Raw genomic sequence first — 19,497 nt, forward strand, 5'->3', positions numbered from 1 at the left:
TCCGTAATAATACTATATACTGCAAATGCAAAGGCTTTCATCAGTGGGCCATAGGCTCAATCACCATTGTGTTACCTAATGCGGCGATATATAGCGACATTTATTTAAATGAAATTCTTCGAGATAATCACTTTAACTAAAGCTGTTCTGAAATGCTTTGTTTTCATGCAGTTTGCACAGCTTCAAATAAGTTTTACCTAGAACAGAAAATAATTTTAAACTACTGCATTTTGACTGTTTCGGTTACGGGGCTGGTTCAGATAAGACACCAATATAATCAAAGTTGTGTCAGTAAATTATTCTTCAGTCTTCCATTGAGGAAAATGTCTATGTTAATGGTAATTTGATTATTGTCCTGTTGTTATGCAGGTCAGTGTCCACAGAGATCTGACTTTGACAAACTTAAGTGTGGGTAAATACTCTCAAAATATAAATATGTTTATAAGCCATTAAATAACAGTTAATTAAAGATTGAAACTGAACTACAGCAGCATACGATGTGTATGAAATAGGGCTGTCACTTTTCCGAAAGATCAAGTTTGAAAGAATTTAACGTGATATGGAATTCGTTTGAAGCTAGCTACAGCTTCGGCCCTGGAGCAGAACAACAATAAGTCTCCCCTGCGCTTACTGACGACGATCGGGACACTGAAGCAGGGAAGGTTAACAGCGGCTTGGCTCATTAGTTTCCTCCATTGGTTAGTAGCAGGCAGTGTATTATCGCCATCTGTTGGAATACAAGGCACACTACTTTAAACGTGAGAGCATTCTGGGACTCTGGAATTACTCATTTGTTCGTGGGCAAGCGTTATCGATCACATCATTACAGAGCAAACTATTAATGTTTCACCACGTTCGAACAATATATTGAATTTCGAATAAATAGTGACAGCCCTAGTATGAAACACTGTAAAACATCTCATGTCTTTGCATGCAAGGTGTATCTATCATCAGTAGCGTACTAACGTTAGTTAAGTATGTTATTTAATGAGAACCCACAGGGAAAATACATGATCGTGGCATGCAGGTGCAGGATATTGGACAAACTAATTGCATCACAGGAAAAATATGCATTTGGAGCCCTGCAGCAGAGAGGAGAGGAGAGAAAATAATGGTTATATCATCAAGCTAAATATAATAAATCATGTAAATAGAATAAAGATGAGCATTTCTCTAACTGCCAATTCCTTTCTAATAATTTGGCAGAGAAGAAAACTTGCCATTCAAAGAGTTTTCTGGATGCTTGCGGGTTTGCTCTCTCTGCGTTTCTGTCTCATTTGCAGTTGAATTCTCGCTTTCTCTTTTTCACCTTCTTCTTCCCTCCTGTGACCTTTTCTCACTTCTCACTCACTTCTCCAACTGCTTCTGTTTGTAGGACTGTTAAAAGCTCTGATCTGCGAACGCTGCTTTGCTCACTAATTGGGAAACAGTTTAAAATTGGAGCTGCCGCTGCGAAAACATGCAGACAGACGTCGACTCTGTGATGACTCAGGGAAACTATTCCTAGTCCTGTAACTTTTGACAAATAAGGAGCAGCTACGGTCATTAAACCCCCCCAAAAAATTACATCTCTCTAAAATAGTCTTGAATCTTTCATAGTCAAGAAACACATACTGCGTATTAATACTAGTTATGAAAGTACAGTAGTAGCCTACACATAATAAATAGCAGTTCAGCCAAAGTGTAATGAGTGCATAAAAGTGGCATTTTTTCACTAAACGTGTACGCTATCATCCTGACATTAGAAACAACCTTGTTTCAGCCCACAGAGGAGGAAGGAAATGGAAGTGGACACCAATGCTACACTGCAGTGAGGAGCAACTAGGGCGTAGAGGGAAACGGTCCATGTCAGACCGCTCAATATCCTCAAATACTCTCCTGAAAAGCAGCACAGAGCCATCATTAGGCCGCTCTGTCTCCTCTGAGTTCAGACTTTCTTCCCTTCAGTCCGTCTTCCTCTTGTCCCCTCCTGCTCTTTTTCCTCACAGTTAATACCTTATGTTGCCCTTGTGTTCCCTCTCCCTCGATCTCATCCCTGCTATCTCTTTCTCTCTTTGTCAAAGTCACTGAGGTGTAAACTCACATTAGTGTGAGCATTCCTCCCAGACAGGAGCTACCAATGACTGGCTAAATAGGTCAAAGTAAACACAGCGAAAACTGTGTGCCGGCACGTGTCTGTCTGTCTGTCTGTCTGTCTGTGCGTGTGTCTGTGCGTGTGTGTGTCTGCATTCTGTCACATGTGTGCAGACAACCAGGGGACCCACTGCTACATCGAAATGTTCTCCCCCTCTGATAGAGTTGTGAGCATGTGGGCAGGTGTGTGTGTGTGTGTGCGTGTGTGTGAAAGAGAAGCGTGAAAATGTTTCTCATCTCTCAGCTGTCACACATACTGAGATGCATACAACACACCAACACAGCTTTGCTTCAGATGTCACCTCACGACGGCACCTCATATAAACACAAACATACACTATAATGAGTGAGATTTCTCCCTTTGCAGTATCTGAGGATCTTTCCACCATGCCTCTGTGAATAAACACCTCTATTCAACATAATTACATTGATCTGGAGGGACATTAGGCCACATTTCAAGTTAAATAGCATAGTTAGCTAACGTTAGACCACAGCTAATGTTAGCATTCATCCACTTCCAAGCTAACATTACGTAAGGTTTCTATTGCAATACTGCAACACTACAAAAGTAACATTAGCTTAAAGCCACTTCTTTGCTAACAGTATTATAAGCTAGTAAGTGGCTACAAGCTAATGTTAGCTGTTGTCTGACCATTGCTAATGGGTGATTTCCCTTCAAATTAACTAAGTTCAGCGTGTTTTTAGTTTCTGACAAATCTAGAAGCAATGAAATATTTTTCAGGTTCCCTAATTTTTATATTACTACAACTAGGGTTGCCACCTTCCATGCAGAAAAATTAAGGACGTCCACACAACCACCACAGGCCCCGTGACGCGCCAGTGGTGGTAAATCATAGCTTAAAACGTGGTTTCAACAAAGTACCGTATTAATATTCATTAAGTTTGAAGTGCTTTATTACCGACGGACATTAGAAATAAGCTGAATGGACAGGGGAGGAGCAGGATGAGAAATTAATAATGAAATTGAATAACTGTATTGGGTGGTGTGAACACGGGTTTTGGCTAAAATATTTGTCATTGTTTGCAGTCACGCCACCGAAACAAACATTTTTACATCTAAGAAAACTAAGTAAAACGCAATTTTCATTATCGGTACATAAGTCTATTTATTTATTATTTTTTATATACCTACTGTTAATCCATTAGTAGGCTATTTAAGGATGCAATTTTTCAGATTGGTTAATCATAATAACATATCATTGTTTCATTTATATATTAAATAAATGTGCATGTATCCGACTGTAATTTCTGATTGGCTCTGACCCTGACGTTCTCACGCTATCACAGAATGTGGGTGGGATGATGCTGCGTTCAAAACATGGCTGGATCCAAATACTTACAAACCCATTTACTTCCTTATCCACTAACCCTTACAATGTCCAATGACAGTGACTAATGTCAAAACGGCCAGTGAAGAAGTACTTGCTCATGATTGGAATTAAATCTCTCCTGTGTTCAGAAAGACTCATGCAACTTAAGGGTTTAATATAGCAATCAAACACTCCCAAATGTAATGCAAGATGAATCAATATAGGCCAAAAACAAGTTCGCTACTACAGTTACTGCTTCAGACAGCTCTGTGCAAACACTTAAATCAAATTAAATAACTGCAGCGATATGAATAAAGTGACCAATAACAGTTAACTGTATGAAGCATGTGTCCAACCCTTGAGGTTAAATTAAGCTAGAGAGGATTAAAGTTGATCATTCTGTCAAACACAGTTTTGGAAACACTGACCCTCGATTATAACTGAAAATGTCGCCCTGTGAGCCAGTTGTGTGTGGTACAAATGTGTGCATGATTTTGCGTCCACTGAAATCATACGTGCAAACTGGCAGCCATTCATGTATACATGTGATGCTGTCATGCATGTGACTGTGTGAAATCACGTGTGTGTGTGTGACTTTGCATGAAGTGTGTGAATTTAGATGTGTGCATCAGCTTGCTGTGCTGTGGAAGCACTAGCTGCTCTGACCCCCTGCTGTGTCACCCCTGCTGTGTGCATTAGTGTCAGTCTGACTCTGAGCAGTCCCAGTATGCTCACCTTGTGTCCGCGGGGTGGAATTGACCTCACAGACAGTCACAGGGGGTTTTAGATAGAATCAATAACTCAGCACTCCGTTTAATAGAAACTAACTACTGATAATGGCTGAAGAGTTGCACATACTTACTCAAGGACACGGTCAGAAAGAAAAGATGCCTACTCGTAAGGATTTCTGTTGCTGTGAGATTACTTTTAAATTGATACATGTTTGGATCCACATCGTTAGGACAAAGGACAAAACCAACGAAATATCTATATAACTATCTTGGCATATTTACGCGGTCATGATTCCAAATGAGACGAGAACATTTTCAAGTCAGGTGGATTTGTCCTGAATGACAGATATTGATAAACTTAAAACACATGCTGAACTTAAAAATCCACTGGCACACACAGAGAGCACAGCTTGTGTGTTTGGGTTAAGTTCGGACTTGCCAGCAGATAATTTGCTGTGTGATTTCGATGCTTACGTCATCCGTGTGTGCTTGTGCACGCGTGTGTGTGTGTTTGTGTCTTTCCTGAGGCAGTAACCTTAATCTGAAGCACAAGGGTGACACAGGCTCAGACCAGACAGTGACAGAGATGACCTCACGCATATAAAACATGCCCGGACACTCATAAACAAACGCACACACATCTCTCCATGTTCGTCCCTACCTCTGGTGCGATGTAGTCTGGAGTGCCGCAGAAGGTGCGCGTGGTCACTCCCTCCGCCATGTTCTCTTTGCACATGCCGAAGTCAGCGATCTTAATGTGTCCCTCAGAGTCCAGCATCACGTTGTCCAACTTCAGATCCCTGAGGACGCACACAGACATTCAAGACATCCTTCATGATGTTGACTTTATTTTTAGATGTACTTTCAGTTGCACTAAGAAATATAATATCGTTAAAATAATTGATGATTGCTTGAAGTGTACACTGAATTTGCACACTGTGAACTTTATCTATGCTGTTTAAACTACGTCATTCTCACCTGTAGATGACTCCTTTAATGTGCAGGAAGAAGAGACCAACAGCGATCTCTGCTGCATAGAACCTGCAATAACAAGCACACAATACAGAGAAAATGAAGCTTTGCAGCTAATGAAAGCTTTGCTGTATTCCAGATAAATCTTTTTACACTTTGTATGTGATCGCCATATAAGTGTAGTTGCTCGTCCTTCACATGCCTGCTGCAAGAATAATGCAGCCTGCATGCAGAACATTTCTGTTTTCACCTTGGTCACACTTGACATGGTGTTTTATAATTCTTACATTATGATCACACAAATCTAAAATGCACATGGCCAATCCGTCTGGCAGTAGAAAGGGATTCACTATACAGCAGGATTTTACTGAAATGTTTCTTACACTGCCTGAGGTTCCTTGAACTTGCCCACTTGTTGGATATGGTACATGAGGTCTCCTCCATTCACATACTCCATGACAAAGTACAGGCGGTCCTGTGGTCACAGAGGCAGAGAGAATAGAAGAGAGGAATACGGGATGGATGGGGCATTGGGAGGGAAAGGGAGAGAAAATATATAAATCATTCTTTTACACATCAAAAAACAACTTAGTTCCACAAAAGCTCTCGTACATCTCTATTCACTGATGGTGCTTGAAAGAGAAATATACTATTCAGTAGTGCAGCCTCCTCTAACCTCGCTGTCTGATGCGTTTTAGTGTTCCCGCTACACTTTTCATGACAAGGTGACCTAGAAAGCCCACAACAAAGCGCTTCATGGAAAAAGAAAACACTCATCCCAGACATCTGTCAGGACGTATTCTCGTTGTCTAACAGCGCCGGTTCCTTACAGCTCGTGACAAGTTTGGTCCGACGCTCAGCCAGCTGTGTTTGACTGTCCCTTACAAGGAAAACAATAAACAAGCATAGAACGTGGAGACAGAGCCTGACTGGAGGCCAAGCTGTCCTTACACCAAGGTCAACCACTCACAATACAGCTGATCTGACCTCGGTATTCCTTACTCGGTGTTTTCACTCAATAATGGGTCACAAAAGAAGCCAAACAAATGCAGATATAACAACCTTTTCAGCTAATTATGCTTCTGACTGGGAAGCTCAAATGTGTCCCTGCAAAGAGTCTGCAAAAAATGTGGAACTGTTAAAGAGAAGAGGCTAAAAGTGTGAGAGAAAGAAAGTATGTTTTTGTGTGTGGGAGAATAAACACATGTGCACGTGTGTTCATGAATATGCTACCAGTGACGTCAAGCCACGTCTCTTCATACAGTATTAACTCTGTCTGCCTGCTGGTGCTGCTGCTCTAATCAGCTGCTGCAGTTCAGCTTGGCCTCTTCCACGGCCTTCATTTCAAACAAATGGCTGGGTGTGTTTACTAAGACGCAACCTTGAAATTTCAACATCACGATGCAGATTAGTAAAAGTAGAAATGAAGCCTTGTCAGGTTTGTCCTCAAGAGGAGAAGAAAACTACTTTTAAAATGCTCGTTTGTTGAACGGAGGTCGGATCGATCTGACGCATTCGACGAAGTTGGGAAATCTGAACGCTGAATGACTTTCGTGACACAGCGTCAAGCGAATTTATCTCAAGTTTAATTTTAGATCTAGAACTGATTGTAAAGATTCTACATTTCTATGTAGGGATTGATTAATGGAGGTTTCTGCTGAGAAATTACTATTTCCTCAGTTGCCAACTATCCCTCTAAAACATTATACAACTTCATCAGACCTCCACATAAACTAATTCTAAGTGACAGACTGTGTTTCTACTCCGTTTTTCCACATATCACCAGATTGGCTCAAAATTAGTTACTGTCCGATCTATGCGTGTCCAAGTCCTTGAAATGTTGTCAACTGCCCACAACTTGAACCACCACTCTGACAACTGCTACAGTACTATTACTACCTTGAGATCATTTTACAAGTTATGTGGAACGAGCCCGTTAAAAACATCAGTATAATGTTTTTGGAAGCTCTGTGGGGGCTTTGTGAAGCCTGTGTAAATAACCTTGATGATGGATCTCGTTGTTTTTCTAACTTGCAGCTCCCGGCATGAACTCTCGGTTTGTGTTGATTTTGGCACCCCCTGTGAACGAAGCCGATTTTGTCCTGTGCATGCTTAAGTGGTGCTTTTTAACAATAAATCTCATTGTGCTTTCTTTAACAGTTACATGTATCACTCACTTTAAATTTTTGCCCTGGAAAATGTAAACAAAGGCAGCATCCAGTATCGCTTCGTCTGACACCTCCCCCCTGCCAGCAGTTTCAAGTATTAAAAATAACTATATAGAAATAATCAATCTTGTCGCTTTTTGCTTTTCTAGGTCATGTATAGTCATCGGAATTAATTTTAGTCTGTTTCATAACCAGTCAATTCCAGAGACTCAAAGTCAGGATATCTCAGCTTTTGCTCCACCAATTATGACCATACTGTCTCTTCAAAGCCCCTCCCCCCACCTACTTTATGGGATGCAATACTGAATCACTTGACTACCCTTTAAACATGAAAGTATGACTAATTGGCAGTCAATTGAAATGGCCATCATTATACCTGTCAAAATGCCAAATTTGACAGTCAATGCATCGTGATAGGACATCACCTGTCTGCAGACTATCACACTCTGTCAGCTTGAATATACTGGCCAGAGCCTGGCAGCTGCTTGTGCTACTGTTGCTGGTATTGTTACACTGAAAATATATATGAAAAAAGGACGTTAATCTGAGGAGGATTTGTCTCAGGATTTAAGAGGTGTCATTTGCATTTCTTCGTAGGCGTAGAAGCAAAGCAGTAAGAGATGTTTCTCTTTGATTTATTCAACATGAAAGGGAGCGATTTTTGGGGGGTATATGTGTGAGTGAAATGTATTTGTTTGCATGTCACCAATGAGCAATTAGCTTTAAATCAGGGGAGGTTCTAAAGCTGTGTGTGTCCATATAGAGTATATGCATGCAGGCGCACATGCTCCATTTGTGTCTATTCTTCAATAAGCAGGAACAATTCCATAAATGGGTGCATGTGTTTGTTTGCATGACTGCATGTGTGCTGAAAATGCCCGAGTGCATGCAGAAAATACACATATTTATGAGTGCATGTCTCTTGGATCATACATTATGTGCCCTCAGGTTGTGTGGTCTGGTTCGTGCATGAGTCAGAGTCCGCACAGATGTTGCATGCACACCCACACCAACCTCTGCCTTCTAATTGGGGTCTGTTTATTTCCCCTTCTCTTTTTTTACTGCACTTGTCATACACGTCCTGTTGTGCTCTCACAAAGCTTCAGGACTAAGCTGTTTAGCTAAAAGCTCCTTCATGAATTAATTTGACCTGACCTGACCTGACGCATGTCCGGGAGCATTTTTTTTTTTACCTACCACAGTCTGGAAGCACGAGTGGAGGTGTGTGAGGAAGGGCGGCTTGTCCTGCTGGGCCAGGACTCTCTTCTCCACCATGGTGCATTCCACGTCATCGTCCTGGATCACCACGTCCTTCTTCAGGATCTTTATTGCGTACAGCTCTTCAGTGGTCTTCATCTCTGCCAGCATCACCTTCAGGGACACAGACACAGAGAAGTGGTGTTATAACCTTATTTTTCCTTGTTTCTTAGGATCCCATGCTCTCTGTTGCCAGTTAAACAACACATTACATTTGAGGTGTCTCACCTTGCCGAAGCTGCCTTTCCCCAGCACAGCCAGGAAGGAGAAGTCGCTGAGCTTGACCTGGTCGAGGCTGTTGGAAGGTAACTGGCCAGAGCGTCCGTCGTCGGTCTCGGTGATCACCTTCTTAGCCGGGCCGAGCTTGGCTTTCTGCACTCAGGGCACAAAGGGTGGTATGTTAGAGACACGCATTTTGAAATGCATTTTGGGTAACACACACACACAACTTAAAGCTGAATTGTGTGGCTCAGAAAAGATGTGCACTTCCTCAGTGATGTAAAAAAGTTATGATGTGTATAAAATGTAACACTTGGATAACTTAGACAAGGCTTCTTTGTGTTGGATTCCTCTTGAAGCGGCATGCGAGAAACACGTATACATTCGGATTTGAATTATCCTCTAGATATGCTCACACAATCTATTGCTCACACACAAATATTGCTCACTCACAGCCCCCAAACAGTGATTAATAAGCAGAAATCAAAATGAATGGAGTGAAATGAGACTGCAGTACAATTTAAGAGAACGTGGCTCCACACAAACAGATGTGGAATGCAATGTATAGAGGCTACTGAATGATGTCAAACAAGAGGACACATTGACATTTATCTTTATCTGCCTCAGTTATTAACAATAAATAGTGGTAGGTTTGATCAACGCTAAGTATACTGTATAATAAAAACGATATGTGATCTAGCTGTTGTAGGTTTAACGGGGAAAGCTAAGAGCTTTTAGCTTTAACTTACAGGAAGTAAACGCAATTTTTTTTGGACAAAAACGAACAGAATCTTCATTATAAACAATAAAAACCAAAACATTTCAATACAGAATTTTCAAATCAAACTTTTATTTTGTAATGATTGCATACAGCTTAAAGTTGTAATCTCGAAGATCTCAGTAACGTTCTCTTTGGCGGTACGTATGGCGATAAACGGTAACTGCGGGAGCACACATATCCACATAGTAACTCTTAACTCTTGATATAACTTTTATAACTTAACTTGATTTTCCTGGCTTTCCTTTTTAGACTGTTTGCCTTCATCTGAGCGTCGAATTTGTCTCTCTTTCTTTGGATTTTCACTTATTTTTGAAGTTGTATAGTCATCGATCTCTTCTTTGTTTGTTCAGCCACAGTAGATTACTGTTTACTCGCAACATTTACAGAGACCGGAAAAGCACTTCGACAAAGTTTCATGGCTGCTAAATTAATGAAGAGAAATATACAACAATTTGGCTCCACTACGTGCCTGCATGTCCCGGCCGTGCAAGTTTCTCTTATGTTTCACTGTATTAGCAAAATGCTAAAAGACTGTCTCCTATCTTTCATGCCAAAGTCATGCTTAATCTCCCAGCATGGCAAGATGCTCAAAGAAGCTTGCATTATGCTGTAAACTACAAAACTTCATGGCTAAAGAACAATCATTAACAAAACAACTTTTAATCATTTTTCTTTCTGCAGGAGAACACAACCAAGATTTCCATGTCCACTATTCACACTCAGCCCAGGCAAAACACAGATCCACACTCATGCTGAACCTCAACATCATTTCGGAAATCTACAACCACATGCTACACAGCACGTCATTCTTTAGCACGAGCAAAGACCACAAGTAATCGGTTCCAAGTTGTCAAATTTTCCCTCTTGCCTCCTTGCTTTAGGATCCTTATCTAAATCTAGCCAATGTAGTCACGCTAGCGTACACAAAAGCCAGACAATTGCACAACATAGTGAAAAATATGTGTAAAATTTATCTTAATGGTTTTGCAAAAGAAATGTTGTGATTAAGACGACTTTAGTTGGAAGAGGAGAAGGTTTTCAGACTCTCTCAGTACATGATAACGAAAAACAGCTCATGCCCAAACAGGACAAAAATGCGTGTTATCCAACAACAAACTAACATCACAAATGGCCTGTTTATCACATTTCACCTTCAGCATTCATTTCAAACCATAATCGGAGGATTTTTCAAAGATACTTGAAAAAAGACAACCAATGCTGAGCAGCTTTAGTTTGGTTAATGGCATCTACCACAGTCTGCTCTTAATCTGAGAGTAGCAGAGAAACAGGAAGCAGAGCAGACGGCACCAGATCACAGCACACCTGTAAGCTTTAGCCAGTCAAAGAAGCCCGGCCGAGCCGAACGGACAGCAACCTTACTTCCCTCCTTTCAGACGCACCTGATCAGAGTCTTCCTCAACTGCTTGGTCCTGAAACCACAGGGAGAAGGAGCCAAAATGGCCGACTATCTAAGTACATTTGGATACATGTGTTTGAGCCACAAAGAATGACTAAACCGAGACATTTTTAAAAAGGAATCAAACTCATTCACACACTCAGAGAATATAGAAGAAGATGTAGTTACTGTATTACTGTATTTGCTTGATCAAGAGTAGAAAGGAAAAAACAAACAAAAAAGAAGAATTTAAAGGTGTGGAAATCAGATCCGTGAGTATGAAATGAAGGTGATAATTTGTGGGTGGAAAAGAAAAACCTGTTACCTTAAAAGCACAATGATGAAGGCCGTGAATTGCACACAAACCCACAACAACACACACTCTCTCTCTAACACGGGAAGACGGTTGCTCATTGCTCTTTCAACAGGTTGGGCAATGTATTGCAATTCGACGCTGACATCTAGTGGTCACAGTTGTTTTTGTTTCTCTTCTCAAGCCAAATATTTTTCCAACAATGAGGTAGCTTAAGAAGGCTCTAAAATAAGATGAAAAATGACCATGTACTTCCAGGTTACACTTGCATAGACAGTGATGTAAGCACACGAGGTATAGTTAGGCAGAATGATCGAAAGACACACACAGAATACAGAAAAACAGACATGCACACGAATGTTTAGCCGCAAACTGTGAGCAGCACAGTGTCAGGATTTACTAACAATCCTCTGACAAACTCTGAGGAACAGGAAGCCGACGTACTCCCATTTTCAGAGAAGTCACACTTTCCCAGGGACTCAAATGTAGCAATTTTCATAAGAGAGCAGTGACTAAATAACCAAAAGTCCTGTAGTAACATTGATGGGTTTTCTTATTTGTATTCATTTTGATTTCTTCTCCAAAAAACGACCCAAATCCAAGACAAATTGTTAGTAAATTGGATCTATTTGCAGTAGCTTGGAACCACAAATGATCAGCTATGAGGAGGGGTGAATGAAACATGTTACAACAACAAGACGAGACCACAGAGGAGAGGAGAGGAGGAGAGAGGAGAAGGAGAAGAAAGGAGAGGGGAGGAGAGGGCTACCTTCAGATTAAAGTTAATTTGGCAGTCCTGAGAGCAGGGGCAAGAACGGGGAGAGAGGGAGAGAGAAACTCTTGCATTAAATATGACCATGTGACACAGGATGAAGAAGCATTTGTACAGTATAAGTCTCACCAAGCACACAGGAGGGAGCAGGAGGCTACGGGGAGAAAAGGGAGGGAACCACAGAGGGGTTAATGAGGAGGAGAAAAGAGAGGTAAGTCTGTCTGGGTTGAAAAGAAAGTTTGAGTTGCAGACGCTGAAGGGTACCGTGTGTGTCTGTGTGAGACGCCAAAGGCTGCATCTGTCATGACAACTTCAGAGTAATAACCAGCTAGTACTGTATATACTGATGTCTTGTCGATCTGTTACCATGGAAACTTGATGCAGACAAGTGACAGGAAGTAAGACTTTCCTCTGCCCGGGTCTTATTCTTCAAGTATTTTCTGTTTAAAACTGTGTTATTAAACTGAACGAAAAATATACCAAAATCTTAAAACAAACTGACTCAACAGGTACAGAACAGGTTTTGCGTATGTGTATAAGCTCATGAAACCATAAAAGTTTTACGTAGGACTAAAAGGAATAATGTATGACCTCCCTAACATCCTGACTCTTCATTCAATGGGCGGCAGAAATGTCAAGAAATATAATAATAAAAGGATTCAGAGAGACCTTGGCTCCGACTGAGAGGCAGACAAAAAGAGGAGCACAAAGAGAGAGCTGCTTCACTCTCAATAGGGCAGACATACTGATGCAACAATGTAGACCAGGTAAGGTGTGCGGATGTGCGTTTGGATGACATTCAAGAGGTGATACTGAGGTTCAGACTGCTTCCTCCAATACTGTCACAAAAGTCACTTTTTACTTCTTTAATGTGAATATGCTATGATGGTCATCATCACAGCCCTGCATTACCATTTTCAACTATAATGTTTCATCCTCACTCAGCAGTATCTAATTTAAAAGAAAAAACATGGGGGTGCTAGTTTAACTACAGTCCTCGATGCACTGATCGCAGGCGCGACTCCCGGTCTGCCTCATTTGGTGCATGTCATCCCCCACTCTCTACTCCCCTACATTTCTCGCTCTCTTCAGCTGTCCTATACAGGCAAAAGCCAAAAAAAAGAATCTAAAACAAAAACAAAACATCAAACTATTTTACATACTGTATATCCTCTAAAAATGCAAATAGTACCTGAACTTTACCCCACCCAAACCCAAATAACTAAACAGCGATGCTAAGCCTGCTTTAAATGTTCAGAATAAAGCAACACCAATTTCACTGTTTACAATGCATGGATCATTCTGCTTTAAACATCATTATAAAGTCTGAAGCAAAAATTTTACAACAATTCCAGTTCTTTGCTCACCGACTGCTGTTTGCTAATGAAAATTTTAAGTCTGGTAACTTTCTAAACTAGTGAAGTTTAGCTCTAAAATACAGAGCATCAAAGCTGACAAGAATGTTGATTTCTAGACATTTAACAGAAATTATTTTTGTTAAAAAAGGTGATATGAATTTTCTGTTTTCAATCTCACTACACTGCAACAACTGTCCGAGGCAACTTATAATGGCTTAATATTAGTTCTCATAATAAACTAACACCTGATACAAACTAGTTTAAAACCACATCACAACATCTCAGTTTGTCACTGGCTCTCTAAGTCTCCTTCAAAGGAAATATGTCTGAAAGTTAAAACACAGCTTTTGCTTAAAAAATAAGATGCGTCAAAAACTGTGTGCTGGCACCAAAATGCTGACAATCAGCGTCTAACACACGACACCAACATTCACTGCAGAGGTGAATTCTCTGGTTGCAAAGAGACCGCGAGCTGAGGAGGTCTATAAACACAACAGCTGTTATAACGAAGTTTTTTATCTAACAGCTGTAGCTTGTAATTGAGCTTTAAAGACACTCACACTAACCCGTTTATGTATAACAATAACTTAAAGATAATCCAGATTTATTTGAATCAGATTTAAAATGTTAGGGTAACTTATTCCTGCTGTAACTTCATTGGCAGAGTATGATAAGTGGCCTTAATTACACAGCTGGGGCTGTGTGACATACAGATAAATGACATCAGCCACAATAAGTCAACAAATACATCAGAACTAACTTTAGACAATGTTATACACTCTAGACAAGACGTTAGGTTAGTTATTCAAGTCGATAACCAGACAGACTAACAGATGACAGGTTTGATTATTTCATCACAACCCTCACCTCAAATTTCTGCCTCAGTTCCTCGTTGCCATCATCCTCCTCTGAGATGGGGACATTGTAGTACTCCCCCTCCTCCTGGCACAATAACTTATACCTGAAAGCAAGGAGAGAGGGAGAATAAGGATTGAGACGTACAGAGAAACACAATGAGCAACAGAGTGAGATAAAAAACTAGCTGAATAATTCATCTACTTTCTGTTATTAAATTCCACTATTCCACTTTTATCATTCCTAAAGGACTGGGCCGTGATGAAGTTCACTGTAAACCAACATATAATAAATTATGGTTTTTTTTATATCCAGCATTAAATGATCAGTTTTAATAGGCTGAGGTGCACTCAACATAAATATAAATTACCTGACAAAAACTTAAGCTATTAATGTTGTTAATTATTTAATAGTTCCTCAGATTGAGGATAAACTAAACTGCTGGGTGGAATAAAATCAACTGTTATTACTTCACACTGGAAACTTCTGCCTTGTAAATATCACAGCGTGTAATTTCAAATAACTCATGAGGGTCAATAAAAAGTGAGCATTACCAGCCACAGACTGGAGCCTTCATGAGCTCTGATACACCGAAGGACAGGGCTCCCATAAAGTCGTTCCTGGTGGTCCGGTCCCAGTCCCACACCTCCACTGACAGCCGGCGGTCCTTATCATACGGCTTCAGCTTGCTGCACAACACACAGATGTTAATGTCAAAAATCGAATATGACTTATGTTCACAAAGCCCAATTTATTGTTGTATGCTATAATTTATAGATGTAATAATAGAAGTGGTAATCTTAGCGGTAGTAGTAGCATTTGTCATAGTAGTTATAGCCTTTGTGAGAGCGAGGACAGGACACTTGCTGTAGCGCTAGCAGTATGATCAGTTACAATGATCAAGCATCTGTGTGATCTATAAGTCATATCACTATTCGATGGACTGTTTAAAGGAAACAACTTGAGACTACAACCTATAAAGGCAAAATTACAAAAAATAAAAGGTATGGTGAATAAATCTTTATCTTTAGCATTTATGTACTGCTGATATCACCTTCACAATAATCACTGCATTGTAAAATAGTGTCGTGTTGCGTATTTTAGGACAGTGCTAACGAGGCAATTTACTTACAAATTGAAGGTCTCGTTCCATTTGGGGTTGAGGTTGGAGCGGATGGTTTTGGTCTTCTGCTTGGTCTCGTTTTTGGGGTCAGGTATGAGCTTGAGCTTCACATATGGATCAGACAGGCCATTCGGGTCCATGGGGATCAAATTTATACCTTCAACAACTGAAAGGGAGACAAAGAATAGGGAAAAGTTATTTTTCATGGGTGACACACCTGAGCTACAAAGGTTGTTCCACTGAGTCTCCTTTATGATGGTCCTAGCTAACATACAGAGCTACTAGATACAAAATAGTACAAGTACCTGATGGATTTATTTAATAAGCCCAATTCAAATAGCTAAATGAACTGACTTCATTCATATTCTGAGTGGTTTCCACAACACAAACAGCTCTGGTCTGGAACAAAAAGATGCTTTCTTTCAAGCAACAGGTGAACATCAATAGAATAAATTGCTCCTGTTCAGGATCAAACAGCAAGTCACAGCCTGAGAGGATTGTTATGGTGCTGATTCACACAGTGTATGGATCAAATGCAGGATGTGTTATGAGAGCAGTGATTCAAAATTGCAGGCTGTGTCACGCTTAAGTAGGCGCAGCTCTTCTTCTCCTCCTGTATTTAGCTGCTCAGTAAACAAGGGCACACCAGGGACATTAGCACTCCATTAGCCCTGAGCATTGGAGCGCTGCCAGACCTGAGCTTCACTACAGTGCACACACATACACACACACACACACACAGTATCACACACACATACTGTGTTTATCCCCGCAGGAGCAGTGCGATTGCTTGCCTTCCTCAGCCCCCAGAGACCCCAGACATCTCTCCATGTGGCCCTGTCAGTCACACTACAATGGCAGTCAACGTAGCAAAGATGCTGACTGACCTTTGACCTGGAGAGGAAGACACTAAGCCTGTATGCTAAACCCACTGTCTTAGCTGAAATACTTTACTGCAATGACATACAGGATCAAGGGGACATGTAGGCTAAATCAAATCAATGAGGGATTGTCACCAAAGTGTTAATACACCACCTGTTGCAAAGAGCAATGGACCCTTTTCGCTCTGCGGCCATTTTCCTCTGACGCCGTGATCAGGTTTGGAAGCTCAAACGCTATTATAATGTTGTACTGCTGTGTGACACGTTGCTAGTCGTATAAATAGAAGGCTTCTGAGTAGTTTAGAGACAATAGATAGTGAATATCTGGAGGGAAATTGGTCCATATTTCAAGGTTAAACAATATTATTTGATAACCCATAGCTAAAGGCAGAAAACAGCTAAGTTTAGCATTCAGCTGCATGCTAGCTTATATTACTGCTAGCAAGTATCTGAATGCTAACTTTCTCGTTTAATAGTGTTAAAAGTCATGATAAGACGTGTAAATTCCAAGCTAACAGAAATGTTAGCTAGGAAGCGGCTGAATGTTAACAAAATCTTTTGATAGCGTTACATGATACGATAAGACAAGGCGTCAATTCCTGGCTAATGGTAATGTTAGCTAGGAAGTTGTTGAATGCTAACATTACCCTTTGATAGTGTTACATGATACGATAAGAAAGGTGTAAATTCCAAGCTAACTGAAATGTTAGCTAAGTGGTATATCGCTAACTTTGGCTGTTGTGTGGTGGTAGCTAATTTGTTACTTTGAAATATGGCTCAATGTACCTCTGAATTTTTACAATCCATTTCTGACAGGGATAAAATGATCACGTAATAGGTAATAGAAATGCCCTCACAAGCTGTAGTTTTTAATGCTAATGTTTTTGCTTTTATTCTCAGCATCTGTGGTGGAAGATTTTGGCTTAAAGGGATGTAACCAAGGTGTGAAGTTTTATGCGTGTTGGAGTGAGCTGCTGCAGAGTGCACAGACTCTTAGAGAAAGGAGAGGGACAGAGAGGGAGCATACTTGTGAAGAGAGACAGACAGCTTACAGAAGAAACTCGAGGTGTGGGAAGGTATCGAGCGATCCTGAGCTGGCAGCACTCTTGCTTTCTCAGAAATCCAATGGAGAAGTGTTAAAAACTGTCTACAGGCACCTACGAACAACACGGGAGTGCATTCTGAAATGGATGCACTTTGCAAAAGCGAAAGGAGAATTTTGATGATTTCTTAGATATTCAGATAAAAATTTAACCTTGTTGCATCTTCCTCATTCCCATCTCTCTCCATTTGAGCAAAAGGAAATAAATGTAATATATGAGCTCAAGAGATTTTTCATTTTGTCAGTTTCTTCTGGATAGAATAGCAGATGGCCCCTAAAAGTCTTTGCATTCAATAGAGAATTGGCAGTAAAAGTAACAACCATTGGATGAAAAAACAGCTGCTGCTCGTGTACCTGACTGTATATCAGAAGATTATTTTAATTTTAACTCTTGGAATACTAACACTTAGGATTTCTTGTTATTATCCTCACCTGAGTTTTACTTTAGTCTTCAACCCATGTGTGATATTAATCTACACAGACTGAACTGTATCCGTTTTGCACCTGGGTGAAGTTCCATGGAAATGTACTGTATGTGAACTTCTGCAACATATGCACCTTTTTTAAACTGTTCACCCTGCACTGTAAATGTCATGTTTTGAATATTTAATATTGTAACTGTACGTATGCAAAGTCACAGCAGCACCCAAATGACATTTATGAAACAGCCCCGAACAGAACGACAAAGAGGCATTGTTCTGTGGCTTGTGCATGTGCATGTGCATGTGACTGTGGGATATAATGAGTGGTCAAGCTGGACGTCACATGATTTTTTAAATAATTAAAACAAACATTTGTTCCCTACATGACAGAATGGACTCCTGTGTAAGGATTATGATTTTACATGCAGTCACTGGAAAAGGGATGTTAAACAATAGAAAAATAATATCTCAAAATATTGTTGAATTATGAGCTGGGATGCAAAAATCTAAAACAAAATGTACAGAAAATCTGAGACAATGTCTCTGCCAGCAAAGCCAGATTGCATGAGTTGCAAAGTGTGTGAGGGTAATTCCAGTCATGGCTAGTAGAGGGCCCTCTAGGCTGTCATTTAGCTCAGCTGGCACAGAGCTTCCTTATGACTGTATGGCACGAGCTAAACAAGCTGTGTGTTGTCCTGAATCCTTCCAACTCTCCTGTAGAGACATTAACTCACAACCCAAGTGTTTTGTGGAGCCAAAAATTCTTTTTCGGAAAATCCAAAACCTGAATTTGTGCAGATAATCAGTTGGTATACTATATGTCTTTAAGTCTAAAGTGCATAATTAATCTATTCATGTATGCGCAAGTAGCTTTAGCAACACATGCATATGCAACAAGCCATGCACACAAACATGAGGGCAAAGGAAGCAGGGGTGTGTGCCGGGGCTGTAAGGTAGTTGCTTGGATACAAGTCTTCACAAATATCTTGGCTCACATTTAAACAGCAGCACAAGTTAAAAAAAAAAGAAAGAAAGGATTTTGTTTCCAAAAAGAAAGAACTTTTTGAACTCTGTTTTATCCAACTGTGCACTGACTAAAACGAACAGAAACCCAGGAAAGATGACATCTGCTGACCTACTGAGACTGCAGAAAAGCTGAGCCAAGCTGAACACCCACCAAAACATAACGTGTTATTTAATGTGTTAGGTTACTTATCAGCTTTGTATAACATCAGATACAGTCGTGCTTTATGGAGCTTTACAAACTTCACACAGTTTATCACGCTGCTCATACCTGGACTTTCTAGTTTGTTTTTCCTTTTGCAAAAGTTTAACTGTTGCACACAGTTTGGAAAAGCTGAAGACTGAAACCCCTTTAATGTTGCAAAACCCTAGTGGGTCTCTCTCATTTGTTTGCAGTAATACAGACTGGAAAGATCACTTAAAACACACAACATGAGTTCACCTAAAGGCCCGGATTTCCTTCTTACAAAGAAGACAAAAAGGCCAAGAAATGAGGAATAAAAGCAAAGTCTTGAAAGGCAGAGAGGCATATGTTAAGTCGGCGTGAAAGACTGTGTGCAACATGCTGAGAAGAGGGAGCCAAGCAGGGCAGCTACGACTGACTGGGAATACCAATGACGGGACTTCTGGGAGACCGGCAAAAGAAATCACGAAGCCACA

General features: G+C 40.5%; 1 protein-coding gene across 2 annotated transcripts in view; it reads right to left on the reverse strand.

Annotated features, from left to right (window-relative positions):
- prkcaa (protein kinase C, alpha, a) overlaps positions 1-19,497 on the reverse strand; it is a 146,694-nt gene that overhangs the window by 39,998 nt on the left and 87,199 nt on the right. For both annotated transcript variants that reach the window (XM_069665212.1, XM_069665211.1), the window contains exons 6-13: positions 15,419-15,575; positions 14,841-14,975; positions 14,299-14,392; positions 8,821-8,964; positions 8,533-8,706; positions 5,551-5,642; positions 5,174-5,236; positions 4,857-4,995 (exon numbers count right to left, since the gene is read on the reverse strand). In XM_069665212.1, coding sequence (XP_069521313.1) covers positions 4,857-4,995; positions 5,174-5,236; positions 5,551-5,642; positions 8,533-8,706; positions 8,821-8,964; positions 14,299-14,392; positions 14,841-14,975; positions 15,419-15,575 — 998 coding nt within the window. The remainder of the gene's footprint in view (positions 1-4,856; positions 4,996-5,173; positions 5,237-5,550; positions 5,643-8,532; positions 8,707-8,820; positions 8,965-14,298; positions 14,393-14,840; positions 14,976-15,418; positions 15,576-19,497) is intronic.

The sequence above is a fragment of the Semicossyphus pulcher genome, unplaced genomic scaffold (genome assembly GCF_022749685.1).
Source record: "Semicossyphus pulcher isolate SPU_LCO1_2020_fin unplaced genomic scaffold, fSemPul1.0.p SCAF_17, whole genome shotgun sequence".
Lineage (NCBI taxonomy): Eukaryota > Metazoa > Chordata > Actinopteri > Labriformes > Labridae > Semicossyphus > Semicossyphus pulcher.